The sequence below is a fragment of the Protomyctophum bolini genome, assembly GCF_963924005.1.
Source record: "Protomyctophum bolini genome assembly, chromosome: 16".
In the NCBI taxonomy this organism is placed as follows: Eukaryota; Metazoa; Chordata; class Actinopteri; order Myctophiformes; family Myctophidae; genus Protomyctophum; species Protomyctophum bolini.
The window spans coordinates 41,899,273-41,918,205 of record NC_137877.1 but is presented as its reverse complement, the minus strand read 5'-3'; the positions used below and the strand labels follow the sequence as shown (position 1 = coordinate 41,918,205).

General features: G+C 46.8%; 1 protein-coding gene across 6 annotated transcripts in view; it reads right to left on the bottom strand.

The window, feature by feature from the left end:
* Positions 1–18,933, bottom strand: part of ccdc141 (coiled-coil domain containing 141) — a 39,365-nt gene that overhangs the window by 1,762 nt on the left and 18,670 nt on the right. For 3 of the 6 annotated variants that reach the window (XM_080785884.1, XM_080785886.1, XM_080785889.1), the window contains 17 exons: positions 16,429–16,602; positions 16,095–16,241; positions 15,207–15,332; positions 14,782–14,991; positions 13,615–13,749; positions 13,156–13,305; positions 8,776–8,916; positions 8,292–8,480; positions 7,721–7,904; positions 6,772–6,884; positions 6,544–6,592; positions 6,047–6,504; positions 5,712–5,899; positions 5,395–5,626; positions 5,116–5,300; positions 4,286–4,468; positions 1,486–2,865 (listed from right to left, as the gene is read on the bottom strand). In XM_080785884.1, the coding sequence (XP_080642010.1) occupies positions 1,486–2,865; positions 4,286–4,468; positions 5,116–5,300; positions 5,395–5,626; positions 5,712–5,899; positions 6,047–6,504; positions 6,544–6,592; positions 6,772–6,884; positions 7,721–7,904; positions 8,292–8,480; positions 8,776–8,916; positions 13,156–13,305; positions 13,615–13,749; positions 14,782–14,991; positions 15,207–15,332; positions 16,095–16,241; positions 16,429–16,602 (4,244 nt within the window). Of the gene's footprint in view, positions 1–1,357; positions 2,866–4,285; positions 4,469–5,115; positions 5,301–5,394; positions 5,627–5,711; positions 5,900–6,046; positions 6,505–6,543; positions 6,593–6,771; positions 6,885–7,720; positions 7,905–8,291; positions 8,481–8,775; positions 8,917–13,155; positions 13,306–13,614; positions 13,750–14,781; positions 14,992–15,206; positions 15,333–16,094; positions 16,242–16,428; positions 16,603–18,933 lie in introns of those variants that run through there. The other 3 variants (XM_080785888.1, XM_080785885.1, XM_080785887.1) reach the window with 3 other exon arrangements.

Sequence of the window (18,933 nt, the reverse complement as noted above, 5' to 3'; positions counted from 1 at the left end):
TATATGCAGGGGCCACACTGTATCAGATATATGCGGGGGCCAGATATATGCAGGGGCCACACTGTATCAGATATACAGTATGTGGGGGCCAGATATATGCAGGGGCCACACTGTATCAGATATATGTGGGGGCCAGATATATGCAGGGGCCACACTGTATCAGATATATGTGGGGGCCAGATATATGCAGGGGCCACACTGTATCAGATATATGTGGAGGCCAGATATATGCAGGGGCCACACTGTATCAGATATATGCAGGGGCCACACTGTATCAGATATATGTGGGGGCCAGATATATGTGGGGGGCCACACTGTATCAGATATACAGTATGTGGGGGCCAGATATATGCGGGGGCCACACTGTATCAGATATATGTGGGGGCCATACTGTATTGTCTCAACGTGGGGTGGCAGATATATGTGGGGGCCACACTGTATCAGATATATGTGGGGGGCAGATATATGTGGGGGCCACACTGCATCGTCTCTGTCCAGCAGAAACCAGAAGTTAACCAGCTTCATAAATCACCGCTATTGAGCACTCTTCTTTACGTCTCTGTGTTGGTAAAAAAAAATATTGAACCCGTCGTTCTCTTTTCAGTAAGCGAGGAGAAACCCGCCGCCCTCCAACCCGTTTAGTTGAGGAGGTGGGGGTGGTCTGTCAGCTCTGCAGCTGTCACTTCAAAAGTGCTCGTTACTTTAAACATAAAACACAATAATATACGAACCACCTTGAACTGAGCAGAGCAGCAAACTGGTGTTAATGTAAAGGAAATCAAACAACAAAAGCGTTAGTCAAACACAACGTGGTGAAGATAATAGTTTGTGTGTGTGTGTGTGTGTGTGTGTGTGTGTGTGTGTGTGTGTGTGTGTGTGTGTGTGTGTGTGTGTGTGTGCGTGTGTGTGTGTGTGTGTGTGTGTGTGTGTGTGTGTGGTTAAACAGAGATGGTTGACGGGGTCATCATGTTTCTATTTTCTGCTCCTTCTTGTCAATATTTTAGGAAGAGATCTATGGTGCTAAAGAAGCTAAAAGGTAGATTTCTTTTAATTTTCTCTCTCTGAAAAGAATGCCATTTTAGTATGAAAATCTTGGGATATTGTGTCTTTGTGTGTCTTTGTAGCGATCGGGTCCAATAGTCAGTTGACCATGGAGCTAAAGAATGGTTCAGAAGCTGTGTTCACGTTCACCAGTTCTCCAGTTGGAATGAATCCAACTGGAGAACTTCTGGGCTTGTAGGTCGGCCATTTCCGAATGCGTGCCGGCCGCCATTATGTGCTGTGATGCAGCTGGCTGTTGTAGGCCAGGGGGGTTCTCAACGTTTATGGCCGGCGACCCCCGGAAATGCTTTGGCAATTTTATAATTTTGGGACTGCCGAGGGGTCACGACCCACGTGTTGAGAACCCCTGTTGTAGGCTACCCACCAGGTGAGAGTGGGCTCTATTATGTGCTGTGATGCAGCTGGTTGTTGTAGGCTACCCACCAGGTGAGAGTGGGCTCGGGCCGTGCCGTCACCTCCACCTCTAGCGTGACGGGAGTGCCCTCCATGACGGTGGCACAGGACAGGGGCCTGGTGATGCGGGGAGGGGACCCGGGCGCAGCAGGAGCAGCAGATGGAGGTGGGATGGAAGGGCCCTGGATCTGGGGAGTGCACGTGATCTCCTCCCTGAAGGCCGTGGGCCAACACAGGCTGGGATCCTGCTCTGGAGTTAGTAGGTGAGGAGGAGGATGAGGATGAGGATGAGGGGTGACATGCGGGTTAGCCTGCTGCTCAGCTGAAGCTTGGCGCTGAGCGTCTGCGGTTTGGCCTTGTGCGACGGCCGCGGCGGGAGCTTGCGGATCACAGTGGGGAAGGCGGGACACACTGGCGCCATGCACACGCTCCCGGGTGGAGGTTGAGGAGGAGCTAAGGGACTCATGCAGGGCGTAGAGTGTCTGGGTGCTGCTGATGCTAATGCTGCTAGCTTCTGTAGACACCCCCTGACACCCTGGATGACCTCCGCTAGCCTGCGAGGACAGAGAGCTCTCTTTGGGGACAGAGGGACGACCTCCACTAGCCTGCGAGGACAGAGAGCTCTCTTTGGGGACAGAGGGACGACCTCCGCTAGCCTGCGAGGACAGAGAGCTCTCTTCGGGGACAGAGGGACGACCTCCGCTAGCCTGCGAGGACAGAGAGCTCTCTTTGGGGACAGAGGGACGACCTCCGCTAGCCTGCGAGGACAGAGAGCTCTCTTTGGGGACAGAGGGACGACCTCCGCTAGCCTGCGAGGACAGAGAGCTCTCTTTGGGGACAGAGGAGGCCGAAGGGGACGTGTTTCTGTGCTGCTGAGGGACATCGCTGCTCTGTCCCGGAGTAGAGGATGTGCTCCCGGCCGGAGGTCCGGTTTGGGCCACGGTCGAGCCGGCGCGCGGGGCGCGCCCGCCGCCCGGGGCGCGCCCGCCGCCCTTTCTGATGGTACCGTCTGCCGGGTGACGACCGCCCGTGTCTTCTGGGGCAGTGGCATGCTGCGGAGGAGGAGGGGGGCCGGTTCGGGGGCCGGCGGAGGTGTGGTGTTGCAGACCACCGGAGCTCCGGTGATGAGCGGTGTCTGGGGAGAGGTTCTTGGCCTGAGAGAGCCTGCAGCTGGTCTGGGGCTGGGGGTCTGTGTGTGTGGAGGAGGCATGGTTCTGGGGGTCTGTGTGTGTGGAGGAGAGATGTTTCTGGAGGTCTATGTGTGTGGAGGAGGCATGGTTCTGGGGCTGGGGGTCTGTGTGTGTGGGAGAGGGATGGTGGTTCTGCTGAGTGCTCTGTTGGTCGCTCTGGGCAGGACGGCTCTCTCCGGAGACCCGGCTCTGTGAACGGGCGCCGCTCTCGGAAACGACCCTGTGAGTGAAGTAACAGTAGGTGTCCAGGGGTTAATTCAAAACGAAATAATGCAAACTAGATTTGAGAAAGAAAAAAAGGAAAAAATTGCTCATTGAAATATGATTTAAAAACGAGGCTTCGCAAAACGGAAACTAACACATATTAGAGAATATTTCTACCTTCTAGTCTACCGCGTCGCATTGCGATCCGCCGCGTTTCTGACGTTTTTTTATCCCTGACTATCCCCTATTACTTGAAAACTGTCTCCCTCGTGAGCTTGTGTGCTGTATTAGTGCATTGGATGTATTGGATGTATTGGATCTTCCACACACTACTGAGTTCCATAACACTGAGTGTGAAATTAATAAAGTGTGAAAATGTACAATATGTGTTGTCATTATAGCTGAGTGCAATCATCAAAGCAAGGCAGGGGCAAGGAAGCAACCGGGTGCTCAACGGACATGTGCAGGTAGATACAAAATGTAAAAATAGTAAAAAGGTGCTCCTGGGATCAATGGGGATAAAACATGTTTCGACCTATACCAGTCTTCATCAGGGCTGAAACTCAAAGCAAGGGTTGAATACCAACCATTTGCATTTTGGTAAATGTTTTGGTGGTGCAACCTACAAGTTTAACAGTGTTGCTCATTCCCCAAATTCCTGGTACACCTGACAAGCTTTACCTCGTTGTAACGGTGACTAATCAACGATAAAAAACGATATAAAATACAACACCAATTGGTATTATTAAAGTGGATAAATAATAATGAACCAAAGATAAAGGGACACTTCACCCTTTTTGCAAAAAAATATATGTTAATGACGTTTAGAAGCTTTAGAACACTTTCCTGAGGGTATTTATGTGTGTAATATGTGGTTTTAGATATTTTAGATTGTAGCAGTAAGCCTGTTGTCTCTGATGTTATGGACACTAGTCTCACTACCTTCCTGGACTACAATTCCCATAATTATTTGGTGCACTGCTCCTCCTTGTGGATAGGGGGGAGAGCTGTCTTACTGAGACAACATTTGGTCCAGGAAGGAAGTGAGCCCAGTGTCCATGACATCAGAGACAACAGGCTCACTGCTACAATCTAAAATATCTAAAACCACATATTACACACATAAATACCCTCAGGAAAGTGTTCTAAAGCTTCTAAACGTCATTAACATATATTTTTTGCAAAAAGGGTGAAGTGTCCCTTTAAGTTTCCAAACTTTTTGGGCTGAGTTTATGTGACTCTGTGACGTTTATGATATTGAGTAACGTATGCGTTAAAATCGTTTAAACATTTGCTAATCTTTTTTTTAATTGTCGTGGTAAATGTGTACTTTTTCTCCTCCAAATTTCAACTATACACAAATATCAGTTGCTGCAGAACGATTTGTTTTAAAGACAGAAAGATTGGTATGAAATTCAGTTCACGAACAAACACACCTCTCTGTTTGAGAGGACACTCCCTCTCCTGCACTGGACCCACTGCGCTGTGATTGGTTCTGGACCACACCAGTACTGGGTTCTGATTGCTTCTGGACCACACCAGTACTGGGTTCTGATTGGTTCTGGACCACACCAGCACTGGATCCGCTGGGTTCTGATTGGCAGTGAGCACTGTGGGAGCTGAAACACATGCACAGAAAAGTACATTTTACTAAATTGCTGTACATTAAACTACACAATGTTGAGGTACCAGGATTTTTGAAAAACTTTGACTTTGCTTTGGTTCTCTTAATAAGTGCATTTTGATTCCAATACTTTTGCACTTTTTACTCAAATAAAGTTTTGAGCACTGGATCGCTAACCAGAATGCTCGCCTCATTGTTTTACCACCTGACCTCATGCAGGAATAAGGTTACCAATTGGTTATACGTTTAAGTTGGTTTAACCCTTTAAGCATAGTTTTACTGAGGTTAAGGTTAGGTTTAACTAAGCATATAGTTTTACTTAGGTTAAGGTTAGTTTTAACTAAGCATAGTTTTACTGAGGTTAAGGTTAGTTTTAACTAAGCATAGTTTTACTGAGGTTAAGGTTAGGTTTAACCGTTTAGGGACAGTTTTACTGAGGTTAAGGTTAGGTTTAACCGTTTAGGGACAGTTTTACTGAGGTTAAGGTTAGGTTTAACTAAGCATAGTTTTACTGAGGTTAAGGTTAGGTTTAAACGTTTAGGGACAGTTTGACTGAGGTTAAGGTTAGGTTTAACTAAGCATAGTTTTACTGAGGTTAGGACAGTTTTTTCATAGTGCTTTTTCCACCACTGGAAAACATACTGGTGAACTGGTGAGTCGTCCGAGGCGTCTGATTGGACGAAGTTGGACTCTGGGGTTGCGGACAGCGGGGGGAGGGACATGTCGTCGGGCGTCGCACACTCGTACTCGTCATTGGACAGAGACTCGTCTGACATCACTTCCTGTTGCTGGACCGCTGCCTCCTCCGAAAGCCTGGCTGATGCATGCTGGGAAGAGAAAAAAGAAGGATTGTGGTGTTGTCGCCCATAGTACCCTATAGTCCGGCAGCCGAGGTGGACGTGCGTGCGTGCGTGCGCTGACCTGCGCGTGTGTTGTTCTCCTGTCATAGGCAGGAGAGGAGGAGGAGGGGGGACGGGTCTCCTTGCTTCCAAACTCCCTCTGGATGTCGGAGAACGACGGACCAATCACGGAGGAGGAGGGGGGCGTGGCCGGGGGCTGTGGTTGGCTGAGGATGGTGTGGAGGACCCGCCTCCTCTTGTGGGTGTGGCCGCTGTGGGAGACAGCTGACAGGCGGATGGAGAAGGAGGCGGACCTAGAAGGAGACAGTGGTGAAAGAAAGTACTCAAGATCTTTTACTCAAGTCTGTCTGTCTGTCTGTCTGTCTGTCTGTTTGTTACCTGCTCTCTGAAATGCCTGTCTGTCTGTCGGATCCCGTCTGTGTGTCCGTCTGCCTCTGGCCTCGGCAGCTCTTGCGTAACGAAGCTTTCTGATTGGCCGTCGGTGACGTTAGCTTCTTGACGGGCACTTCTTTCCCATCATGCTCAGCGGTGAGTTCGGGGGTGTGACCTGTCTCCTTCAGTTCAACCTGGTGTAAACACACACACAAAGCAAACAGCGCCCCCAACCCTTTACACCTGGTATTGCATGCCGAGGTGAACAAAGTACTCCTGGTCAAATATTACTCCCACTAGAAGTCAAATTTGTACGTGAGTTAAATACTGTGCGTTTTTACCAGGTCCAGTTCTTCCTGGATTCTTCGGTTGTCCGTCTCCTCGTCTCTCTTCTTTTCCTGCATGTCTCTCACTTCCTTCAACTGTCTCTCTACTTCCTGCCTGTCTCTCCCTTCCTTCAACTGTCTGTCTACTTCCTGCCTGTCTCTCCCTTCCTTCAACTGTCTCTCTACTTCCTGCCTGTCTCTCCCTTCCTTCAACTGTCTCTCTACTTCCTGCCTGTCTCTCCCTTCCTTCAACTGTCTCTCTACTTCCTGCCTGTCTGTCCCTTCCTTCAACTGTCTCTCTACTTCCTGCCTGTCTCTCCCTTCCTTCAACTGTCTCTCTACTTCCTGCTCTCCCTGTGTGTTCTGTGTCTTCTCCTCCTCCTCCTCCTCCTCCTCCTCCTCCTCCCGGGTATTCTCTCCATCTTTGTCCTTCTCCTCCTCCTCCTCCTTCTCCTCCTCTCTGGTATTCTCTCTATCCTCCTCCTCCTTCTCCTCCTCTCGGGTATTCTCTCCATCTTTGTCCTTCTCGTCCTCCGCGTTCTGCCGTCTCGTTGCCTCCAGCTGAAAAGAACATTTTGAACATTTGTTATATTTCTAATACTTGACGATTGGAGGGTTGTCCCGATCCGATCCGATCACGTGATCGGAAATCGGGGTGCCGATCACGTCATTTTCAAATGATCGGAAATCGGACCACCTGGACCCCCCTCCTCACTGACCACTGTGTCGTTGTCACTGACCTGTAGCTTGTGTTCCAGTCGCAGCAGGTCAGCAGAAAGCTCTCTGATGGCCTCGATGATCTCCTGATGTTTGCTGACCGTGTTCTCTATGTAGCGCTGGCCCTCCTCAGCTCCTATTGACGCACGCACGCACGCAACACACACACACACACACACACACACACACACACACACACACACACACACACACACACACACACGCACACACACTCTTTGTATTTTTTTATAATACAAAGAATAGAATAGTTTCTGTTCTGTCCGTTTGTGTATTTATCTATTATGAAGATGGTGCTGAATTGCATTTCACTTTTACTCTGTGTAGAGTTCTCAAATACTGCCCAAACCCGACCCGACGTTTTAGGGCCTAAAATCTATGCTAATTAGTCAGGCCGGGCCGGGCCTCGGGCCTGTTCATTTAGGGCCCAGTTAAGTGGGGGGACGGGGGGGGGGGGGGGACGATAGTTCAGCGACCGCTACCATTCACCACCATTCTATTTGGTTGTAGAAGAACCCAAAAGAGCAATGGCGGAGGTGGTCGCACTGATCGGATTAATCAATCGCTAAGAGTCTTTAGAAGCATTCATATTTTAGATGCGCGGTCACAGGGATAGGAGTTGCTATTGAGCCACTAAACACAGTCGCTTTATTTATCCAGTGCGATTTGAAATGGAATACTATAATAAAAAGGACTAGAAAGGCCTCATCCACCACCTTGCTCTTTTTCCAATGTATTGAGGCTGAAGGGGAAGCAATCGAACATGGAGCTGCCGCTCGAACCAGAGCTTTGATTAGCGGTAAGCCAACTTTATAGGTTCATCATTAAATAAAGCGCTAAATAACACGCCACAATGGCATCGTTGGCGGTGCGGGATTTCATTAAAAAGACGTTAAAGAAGTCGTTATAGCCTGGAATGAGTTATAGGGAGCTCTAGTCGTCAGCTCAGCGCACCGTGCAGTCTGACGGCCAGCTCTGTGATCTGTGTGATCCTCTCCTCCTGCTGAGGGACCGTCGGCCACACGAACTTCTCAAACTGCTGGTAGAGAACGGCCACGGCCTCCCGGCTGCGACACTGCCATGAATACTTCCCCACGCGCACCATGGTGGCCCTGGCCTCCTCACACCACACCTGGTACTGATGGGGGGGGGGGGAGAGTATGAGAGATAGAGGGGAGAGGGGGTAGAGAGAGACCAAGGTTAATTAAATAAGGTTAGGAAGCGAAGACCGTACGGTGGACTCCATGTTGCTCCCTGGAAGGAAAGAAACATGCGCAATTGAGACCAATGAAGCTGAAAGTGGAAGTGTTGGCTGCATATAGCGCATTGCGCATGTTTCTTTCCTTCCAGGGAGCAACATGGAGTCCACCATAGGGTCTTCGCCTTATTTACCTTACCTTATTTAATTAACCATGAGAGAGACCAGGAAGTTGGCAGTTAATCAGTAATCGGCCAATTTTTGGCACACACACACACACACACACACACACACACACACACACACACACACACAGTGCAGGGGTACCTCCTCAACGGCGTGCAGAAGCCTGCAGGTCATCTCCAGGGTGTGGGCGTGGTCGTCAACGTTGCGTTCAAACTCTCCCATCTGTCTCTGGAGCTCGTTAACGGCATCCTCCGTCTCCCGGGTGACGAAGCCCTCTTTGACCCCTGACCCCAGCCTGGCCGTCACCCCCTGCATCCTCTTCCTGAGACCCTGGAGAGAGATAGAGAGAGAGAGACAGAGAGACAGAGAGACAGACAGACAGACAGACAGACAGACAGACAGACAGACAGACAGACAGACAGACAGACAGACAGACAGACTTCAATGACACAGGTCGATTTCATTAACACCACTGCTGTGTGTGTGTGTGTGTGTGTGTGTGTGTGTGTGTGTGTGTGTGTGTGTGTGTGTGTGTGTGTGTGTGTGTGCGCGTGCATGCTTGTGTGCGTGTATGCCTGTGCGTGTGTGTGTGTGTGTGTGTGTGTGTTTGTGTGTGTGTGCGTACCTGTATCTTGTCCGTGTAGAACTGTGTCTGCTGCAGTTGGTTCCTCACAGCTTTGATGTTTCTACCGCGGTCGTTTCTCTTCAGGAAGCTGAAGCGCACGTTGTTGAAACGTTTCTTCATGTCCCTAAAGGACTCACTGAGCTGCACACACACACACGCGCACAGGAAATATTTGACTATGAAATAAGAATATAGCAGAGTCACATGTACATACAAACAGTATCACTGTAGTTCAGTCGCGAAGAGATTGAAGTAATATTTATTATAGAATGAGAATATAAGTGTGGATATATTTTATCTTGGCATTCGGTTCTGCTAAAACAAAGAATCTCCCTACGCAATTATTATACAGCCAAATTAGACAATTTAGGGTCAATTTAGTTGCAAACTATCATTTAGCTGGGGGACCCCCTGGAACTCCCTCAAGGGCCCCTAGGGGTCCCCGGAACCCACTTTGGGAACCACTGATGTATGGGTTTCGCATAACACTGAATACAATTTACAATTTTGGCATTTAGCAGACACTCTTAATCCAGAGCGATTTACATTAAGCAAAAACAAAAAAAGCATGGGAATAAATACATCACATAAAGAGCATTTATCATGAAACATGCGTAAGCTAAGAACGTAACAGTGGAATATCTATGAAACTATACATATAAACTATACATATAATACTATACTATGCTATACATAAGTACTATGACGTGCTATGATGACTACATACACCCACATAATAATGCAATGTATTAACCCCTCGAGTATACCTGACTGAACTAACTCTGCCAAGATACGTATAATGCTTTTGTTGGCCAGATCTCAATCATTTTAATACGACACATCTTCATGCCCAAAATGTAATTCCTGGAATCGCCGATTAGGTCGTGTAGGATGTTAAGTGTTACTGTAAATAATACTGACGGAGGAGTAAAAGTGTACTTATGTAATTACTTTCCACCACTGGTAAGTAATACAGTATTTATGAGAGAGAGAGAGAGAGAGAGAGAGAGAGAGAGAGAGAGAGCTTGGTGTGGTATTTATATTTCCACAGAGCTAAACTGTGAGATGAATCATACCAGAAATATCACAGCTATCTGACACGCACGCACATGCACACAAACACACACACACACACACACACACACACACACACACACACACACACACACACACACACACACACACACACACACACACACACACACACACACACGCGCAGCAGCCTCTCTCAGCTGTCACGCCAACTGAAGTAGACTCAGTGTAACTTCAGTATCGACTAGTATTTGCAATAGAGGGGTTCCAGTTCTATCTATTCTAAGATAGCATCTTAAATAAATGTTTCGTGTGAAAATGTGTACTTTGATTGAAAAGTTTTAATACAAATAGTTCATCTAAATGTAAGGTTGCAAATATGTTTATCAGTGTTTACGAGGATGAGGGGGTACTGGGAAGAAAGTCTTCCCCCCAAGAGAGGTACCTGGGCCAAAACAGTTTGTGAACCCCTGCAAACCATGTAGAACCAGAGTATGCTTAGTATCTAGTAGAAAAGTATGCATTAGATCAGGGGTGGGAAACTTTGACGATGGAGAGGGCCATTATTTCCACACTCACTCCAGAGGGCCACAGTGCATGTCGTAGAAAAAAGAATCAATCTAAAATAATCGAAGCGTGTCGCTAAGCGACGCGTTTTGAGGTAGATCAGCTATTTTTGCTATAATTTGAATTGAAAACCTGAATAATGTTTTGCTATTTTTGAATTGGAATCCTGAAAAGTAACCTTTTTATTGAATTTCAAATGCATTTAGTTATAGTTATAGTTATGTTAACTTTATGAACTGTTAAAGATGGAGTGCCACCATTTTTTTCCACTCTAAAAAATGATCATCAGGTATTATTACAATTTAAGGGGGAAGAACTTTTCCCAAAAAGTGTACAGTATTTGTTAAAATCATGCTTTTATGTGGACACGCCCACCAGTTCATTAAGTATGTCTGGTTTGCCTGGCGGGTGGTGATGGGTGGTGATCCACTTGAACTGAAGCCGCACCCACAGCTGTAGTTGTATGATAAAGGGGAGGGGTTAGGGGAGGGGCTGATAGTGTGGTGTCACTATATTACTGTTTACTTCATTGGCCCGTTTGACTGTCAAGGGTTCATCCTCCAGGAAGAAACCCTAAATACAAAGTTAATACACCATTGCACATAAAAACAACTCCAGGGTGTCTAATGAAGTACTGTCACCTCATAGACACATGAAAAACTGGAAAAATACAAAAATTGTAGCTCTCCATCTTTAACATAACATTTTAATACTACAGTCATTAAGTACTAGTCATTTAATACTAGCCATGAAGTAATTAAAGCGGTGTTGGAATTGTAGCAGCTGAAATCAAGTGAAGGTGGGAGCTGCATGTGGCCCCCGGGCCGCCAGTTGCCCACCCCGGCATTAGATTATGATCTAATGATCCTGAAAATGATCATCGTTCTGGGAAGCTGCAGGGCTGGACTGGCCACAGGTCATACCGGGCATATTCCCGGTGGGCCGCGACCGTAGGGGGGGGCGCCATGATTAAAAATTGGACAGGCAGGCAGGCCAATAGGCGGCCGGCAGGCCACCAGGAAAGGTCAGTGCGTGCTGCCATTCTGCCAGTGCCATCATGATAATTTCACTGTATACCTGTATCAGTGAGTGACAAATAAACCCTCTTTGTTGTGTATAGTTGTCTGTTGGTTTGTATAATTTATGTTGTTCTGTAAAAGTGGTGGTTATTATAGGGCTTGTTTGTTCATCAAAGTTGTTTTCAATTCATAATTCCCCCCTCTCTTTTGGGGATCTTAGAGAGCTTGTAGATCTGCTATTTTCGTGTGTTTTTCTTAATTATTTTAAAAATATTTTTTATCCCACGATTTTGTAACCCTGTGTCAATTATCTAATGTGATCCTGGGCTCTACACACCCTCCGCCAACCTGGGGAGAGCAACAGACTTGAACTCATGCTTCCTTCATGCCTGAGTGCCTGAGTTGAACCCTACAAACCCTCCCGCTCACTCAGATCAGCCAACGCAGGGAAGCTGGAAGTACCCTCACTAAAAACGCCGGGACAACGCTCCACACGTCCCAAACTCTTCTCCCTTCTGGCTCCAAAACTGTGGAATGCACTTCCCATTGCAGTCAGAACTGCAGCATCACTCCCAATCTTCCGCCGTAGTCTGAAAACCCACCTTTTCAGACTCCATCATGGCCCATAGCACTTACCCCCACCCCCTTAGATAGCAATTCTAGTAGTCATAGCACGTCATAGTACATATGTGTAGCATAGTAGTATAGATGTATAGCTTATATGTATAGTTTCATTATAGATATTCCACTGTTACTTTCTTAGCTACGCATGTTTCATGATAAATGTCTTTATGTGATGTATTCCCATGCTTTTGTTCTTGCTTAATGTAAGTCGCTCTGGATTAAGAGCGTCTGCTAAATGCCTAAATTGTAAATTGTAAATTGAGTGTCCAAGTCGCTCCTTTACACCTGACAGGGGGAAGTTTCCCTGGTTGGACGTATAGCGCGTGGAAGGAACACGTTATTCCAACCAGTTCCTTTCCCCTCCATCAGGCGCCCCGGCTGGCCAGGGGGAGACTGTGTGTGTTTTCACTGCTGTTGTATCCCTGTGACTCACCCCCCCCCTCTTCACACACACTTCATGAGCTTCAGGCCAATCTAAATTTGACACTGCAACTCCAGTTATAAATATACTGCAGCTGCAAAGTGGCCACGAGGACCAGCCTTTAACAGTAAGCTGTGAGGGAGGGTACACCCTCTGGGGACCAGCCTTTGACCATCCTCTGGGGACCAGCCTTTGACATCCTCTGACCACATGGAGCTATGGAAATGGAACCAGGGACCACATGGAGCTATGGCCGCCCAGAAAACATGAACATAATTATTTGAGAACCTCTGGTCTAGTGGGGGACATGAACGTGCACAATACATTCAAATGATATTGAAATGTGTGCAAGTGTACATCTTGGACTAATGGTGGCGCTAGAGGAAAAGGACAGAGGGTTGGGGGGGGTGGGAGGAGGAGGTTAGGGCTGACCTTTTTCACAGTCCTGAAGCGAACAGGCTTTATACTGTATTGTAACGTATGACAGAAGTGTGTGTTCCTGCACCCTCTGCTGGTCACACTCTGACATTACATTTGTCATATGTCATTTATTTATGAGGACAGAGAGAGGCACCAGGCTGTACTGTATAGTATTGTAGTGTAGTACTCTATAGTAGTATTTATACCTGTGTCAGTGACTCTGTCAGCAGGCTGTACTGTACTGCACTGTACTGTAGTACTATAGTGTAGTATTGTAGTATTACTGTAGTATTGTACCTGTGTCAGTGACTCTGTCACCAGGCTGTACTGGGTCTGTTTCTGCAGTCTTTCTTCGTGCTGTCTGACCTCACACAGCCAGCGGTTCGATTCCCTGTCCGCACGCGCCAACCGCTCCTCCACTGTGGACACAACAAAACCGACACAGACCTGCACGCACACACGCACGCACACACGCACGCATGCACGCACGCACGCACATAAATTACATACATTACATAAAAAACTACGAAACTAATAAAAACGAAGCCTAACTATAGCAAACACATTTACACATTTTTTAAAAAACAATCAAAACTACACTGACATTTTAAACAAAAAGTCAAAACAACATACAGATAAAAACGAATGAAAGAGGAATGCAGGGAAATAATTAGGTTAGGCAATTACATATTACATTATATATATATTAGTATTACATTATTTAACGTACGTGCGTGCGTGCGTGCGTGAACCTACCGAGTCGTGTACAGCAGCACACAGGCTGCTCCCCAGGTGCGCGGTGGTCTTGAAGAGGGTCTGTACGTGTGTCTGTGTGTCCTGGTGTTGACCGGACCGGATCTTCACTGGTTCTGACCCTAGCACAGCCTCCAACTGGAGAGACACACACACACACACACACACACACACACACACACACACACACACACACACACACACACACACACACACACACACACACACACACACACACAGACACACACGTCACACACACACAGGGGAAATGACGCTCTATTTTAGTGGTCCTTGAGGGGGTTCCAGGTGGTCCCCAGCTTAAATGATGAAGACCCTGATTAGATCTTATTAGATATTAAACTCTTGACAGCGTGAAACCATTTGGTTTAATTTTACGCTCTCAAGAGTTACATTATTGTTATTTTGATATTTTGATCAACGTTTGCCTGTTATCTTTCCCAGGGGGTAGCACTAAACATGTTTTAAAGGACCAAGTAGTCCTGAAAGGACTTGGTCCTTTATTGTTATTGTTAGTTTTTTTCTTCTCGTTCTCCTTCCGCCAAAAATAGCAGTTCTGGCTGAACCGTGCAGTCGGTGGAAATATGGTAGAAGGCCATGCCAAACGATGAGGATGCGAATCCCACAACCATTGGCCAAAGGGTGGCGCTATGGCACTCAATTGAAAATGCAAACTTTGACCACGCATAGCTCATGAACCGTTTGACCGTCGGCAATGGATCTTCGATACACATATGCGTCTCCTTATGCCGAACAAGTTTCGTGCTCTTACTTTTGACCTCTGACCTCTAGATCACCCGCAATTTTGAATTATATGAAAATCAATTAAAATGCATCTCCTCCCAGGATCTTTGATCAAAATGCACGAAAACTTCTACACGTGAACTTTGGACCTATACGGACATGGGATATTTATTTATATCACAAGTTCAGTCTTCCATGTTTCTATGGCTTATTGTGTATATTATTCTTATTGCATATTGCCTTCCTGCTTGGTCCTGCCTCATCGCTGCTTGCAGCAATCCTTTTCTAGTTTATTATTATATTTTCAAAAACGTTTCTAAAGTACCATGGCAAAGATCATGGCACAACTTCACAGGGTACCTGGTTCAGATCCTTCAGTGTAATCTAGGTCTTAGAGATCAGATATACCTGGTTCAGAGCAACATGGAAGCTGTGAGCTGTAGTGAGGACGGTCTCACAGGCCTCCGTTCTCTCCTTCACTCTCTGATGGAGCCTCAACACCTCCGAGGTCTGCTCCTCCCTCTGTCCTCCTCCTCCTCCTCCTTCTCCTCCTCGCTCCTCCTTCACAGCAAGCAGCTGTGACGCTTTCAACATGGACTCCACGTCTACATCCCTCATCTGGAGAGAGAGAGAGAGAGAGAGAAAGAGAACAACATATTTTCAGATTGGGGTCGGCGGCCAAATACATATAGTTTTTGGGGGTCCTTGACATGAAAATGTTTGAGAACGTCTGACCTGAATCGTCCTCAGGTCTAAATGGGTTAAGTGAAGGTGGGGGCAGCTGTTTGATGCCCACATGGTGTAACTCATGATGCCCACATGGTGTAACTCACGGAGAGCTGTTGTTTGGTCCCCTTGAAGTTGTCCAGCAGTTTGTCGACGGTGTGAAGGTCTGACCCCAGATCAGCCTTACTGGACTCAACTAGAAGACCCTCCACTGAGAGCAAGCCACGTCGAGTCTGACACACACACGCACGCACGCGCACGCACGCACGCACACACGCACACGCACACACACACACACACACACACACACACACACACACACACACACACACACACACACACACACACACACACACACACACACATTTGGACATATATAAACTCAGCAACAAACGTTCAGAAACTTAACTTTCCTCCGTTATTTCCGCAAATTTGGAACTGAAGACTGAAGAAGAGGAGGAATTATACAAAGTAGGGTGACATTGATGACATCACGATGAGGCCAAAATCAGTTGAGCTGTTCCTGAGAGAAATTTCCATTAAAGCACCTGATATGATATGAAAGCCTGATTGTTCAAAATTGTTATTTGTGGGTATAGAAAACACAGAAATTGAAAAAGCTGAATTTTATGTTATAGGTCCTTTAAAGCATAATGACATTTAGAACATTTTGCCTCATAATGGTTGTATGGTACCCCAACTTTCAGCAGCTGTCAAAAATTCCCCTAGGGTGGTTGAATATAAACCAATGTGGGATATGTTAGTAGACACCTTTACAAACACATTGGTGAAGAAAGGTCCCAGATTGTATTAATATCCCCTGACTAAAGCTGTGAGAGAGATACTGCCCCATACCATACCAAGCTGTTGTGGCTGCGTATGGATCTTCCAGACGCTACTGAGTTCCATAACATTGAGTGTAAAATGAATAAAGTGTAAAAATGGTCAAAATGTGTTTTCTATACTGGTTCCATTATAATACTACAATAATGTACCTTGTTGTATTGCTGGTTCCATTGTCTCTCTGCACGTACGTTGTGCTCGTGTTCTAAGAGCTTCTGTCGGGTTCGTTCCAGACGCGCCACAGTCCGCTGAACCACCGACACTGTAGCGCGCACGTTCAATAACACAGCATCACTCACCTAAGGCACACACGCGCACACACACACACGCGCGCACAACACACACGCACACACAATATTGTTACCTTAATTAGTTCTAAAGATGAATACTCTGTACACAAACAAGTGCACGCACACGCACACACACACACACACACACACACACACACACACACACACACACACACACACAAGAGGTATTAACTACCGTGTCAACAGAATTGATGTAGTCATCAGCCAGGCTCTGTATTGGGAGGAGATCAGTGTGACGGTCATCTACTAGTGATGTCTGACTGGGAGGAGCACTGTGATCAGTGTGAGGGTCATCTACTAGTGATGTCTGAGCACTGGTCTCCATCCTGCTCAGCATCTCCTGCTCCACCTGAGAAATTACACATTACACATTACACATTAGAGATTACAGATTACAGATTACAGGTTACACATTACACATTACACATTACACATTACACATTATAGATTACACATCATTAGAGATTACACTTTAGAGATAAAAGCAATGAGCCACAAGAGGTCTCAGGTTACCGTGGATTTTACAATGGGTGAGAGGCTTGTTTTTAGTCAGCCAGTGTGACGGGGGAATAGGAGGCGCTTGATGTCTTTACAAGGCCGCCCGGAGCTACACATTCACAGTCATATGAGCGCGGGCGATGCTTAGACGCCCGCATGGCATGGGCTTGTAAGAAAATCAAGTGCTCCCCTTCCCCAGTATACAGCTACAGAGCTGCGGGATCAGCTGGGAATGATATAAAGTGATTGAAGGTGTGGAATATCGGTGAGATTTACAACGGTCACGTGACGGTAACCAGCCAGTCCGAATCAAGTATTGGGACTAACCGTTTTAGAATAGAGATTACACATTAAGAGATTACACATTACATAATGAGCGAGAGAGACGACAAAACAACTCCCATACCTATTGGGAGAAATACAACAGTGTACAAACCAGGGGGGCAGTCAGACAGATATTTTGTGAAGCCACTAAGGAAATGAAAGTTCATATAATGGCCTGTTGTGGCGCTATCACTGGACCCAGAAAAACCCATAGCCCCATAGAAGTCCATGTATTTGGGCCCAACAACACCTAGACTGTATTACCTTAATCAACATGGTCATGAATACTTTTTGCTTCCAGTCACTAGTTGAAAGTGTCATTTCTAATGTCATAATATTCTTTTTGGAAAATGATGGTCCCATGTATAAAATAAATTACCATAAAGTCGCGCATGTTCTGAGGGGCGTGGCTACCGTTACAGTCTATGAACGGGATCCCCCACCCACTCGAGTCAAAATAAAAACCAACGAAGAAGAAGGGGGGAAGTCCCGCCTCGTTGTCTGGGCCAGCCAATGGGCCAGCTGGGCCTGGGCCCGGATCTAGAAAGATGGCTGCCTCCATGGCAAGGACTGACACATAGAAACAGGCTTCATTTTACGTTCATGTTAGACCCGCGGAACGCTTTGTCCATATTTTTTACAGTCTATGGTACAAACACAGCAGCAAGATGTGTGAACTGTTGTGACAAAAGAGGGTTAGTACACACAGACAAGCCCTAATAGCACCACTTTTACTGACAAATAGCCCTAAAATGTCTCAGGCCACAAAGGATCCAATGGAGTTAGCCGTTTTTGTCAGAAACACTTTTTAATACTTTTCATTGGTTCAATATTTAATATAACACACTGACGTAAAGGTGTGGACACATAATAATTATGTTTTACAGTGAACGTGTACCACTTTGTAAGTAACATTAGACCTACTGTGTGCTGCAAGCACTGTTCCATTGAGACATTTAAATCTTGTGGTCAAGTAGGACACCTTCTGGTAGACAAGAGGTATTACATAAAACTCAAACGGAAACAACTCTGCTTCCCTAAAGAGCAGTGGTCCTCAACGTGTTCCCTTCAGCGGTCTCCACAGCCAATCATCCGCCTCCACCTCACCCTGTCCTCTGCCTCCACAGCCAATCATCTGCCTCCAACTCACCCTGTCCTCTGCCTCCACAGCCAATCATCTGCCTCCACCTCACCCTGTCCTCTGCCTCCACAGCCAATCATCTGCCTCCACCTCGCCCTGTCCTCTGCCTCCACAGCCAATCATCTGCCTCCACCTCGCCCTGTCCTCTGCCTCCACAGCCAATCATCTGCCTCCACCTCGCCCTGTCCTCTGCCTCCAAAGCCAATCATCTGCCTGTCCAAACCATCTCACTATCCTCCTCTGTACGTGTCCAAACTAGGCATGTGGAAAATAATCGATACGTATCGATACATCGATTATGACGTGCGCGATGCGAGTGAATCGGTTCATTCACTGTGTGTCGGTAAAATTGACGGGTGAAATCTCGATGCATCGTTCGCGGAGTGCTTGCACCGGTAAAATCCGTGGTTGCACTGTTTTTTCATGGTAAATTTCACCCTATCCTGTGTTTCCGAGGCGCATTGAACGTACCATCAGAAAAGGAAGGGAAAAAAAGGTCTCTCGCAGCCAGCTCCGCACTGTGCGGCTGTGCGCTGCGAGCATGCAGCTACTCTGCACCGTAGAGTAGACACGTTGAGACAACAGACTATAAAGAGCACCCGCGACGAACAGAAGTGAACCCCACGCACAAAGGAAGCACAACCTTTAGCTTTATAAAATAGCTGTCCGTCGATCAGTTGACTTTTCACTGTATCGCTGGTGCTGCTAATGATCCAC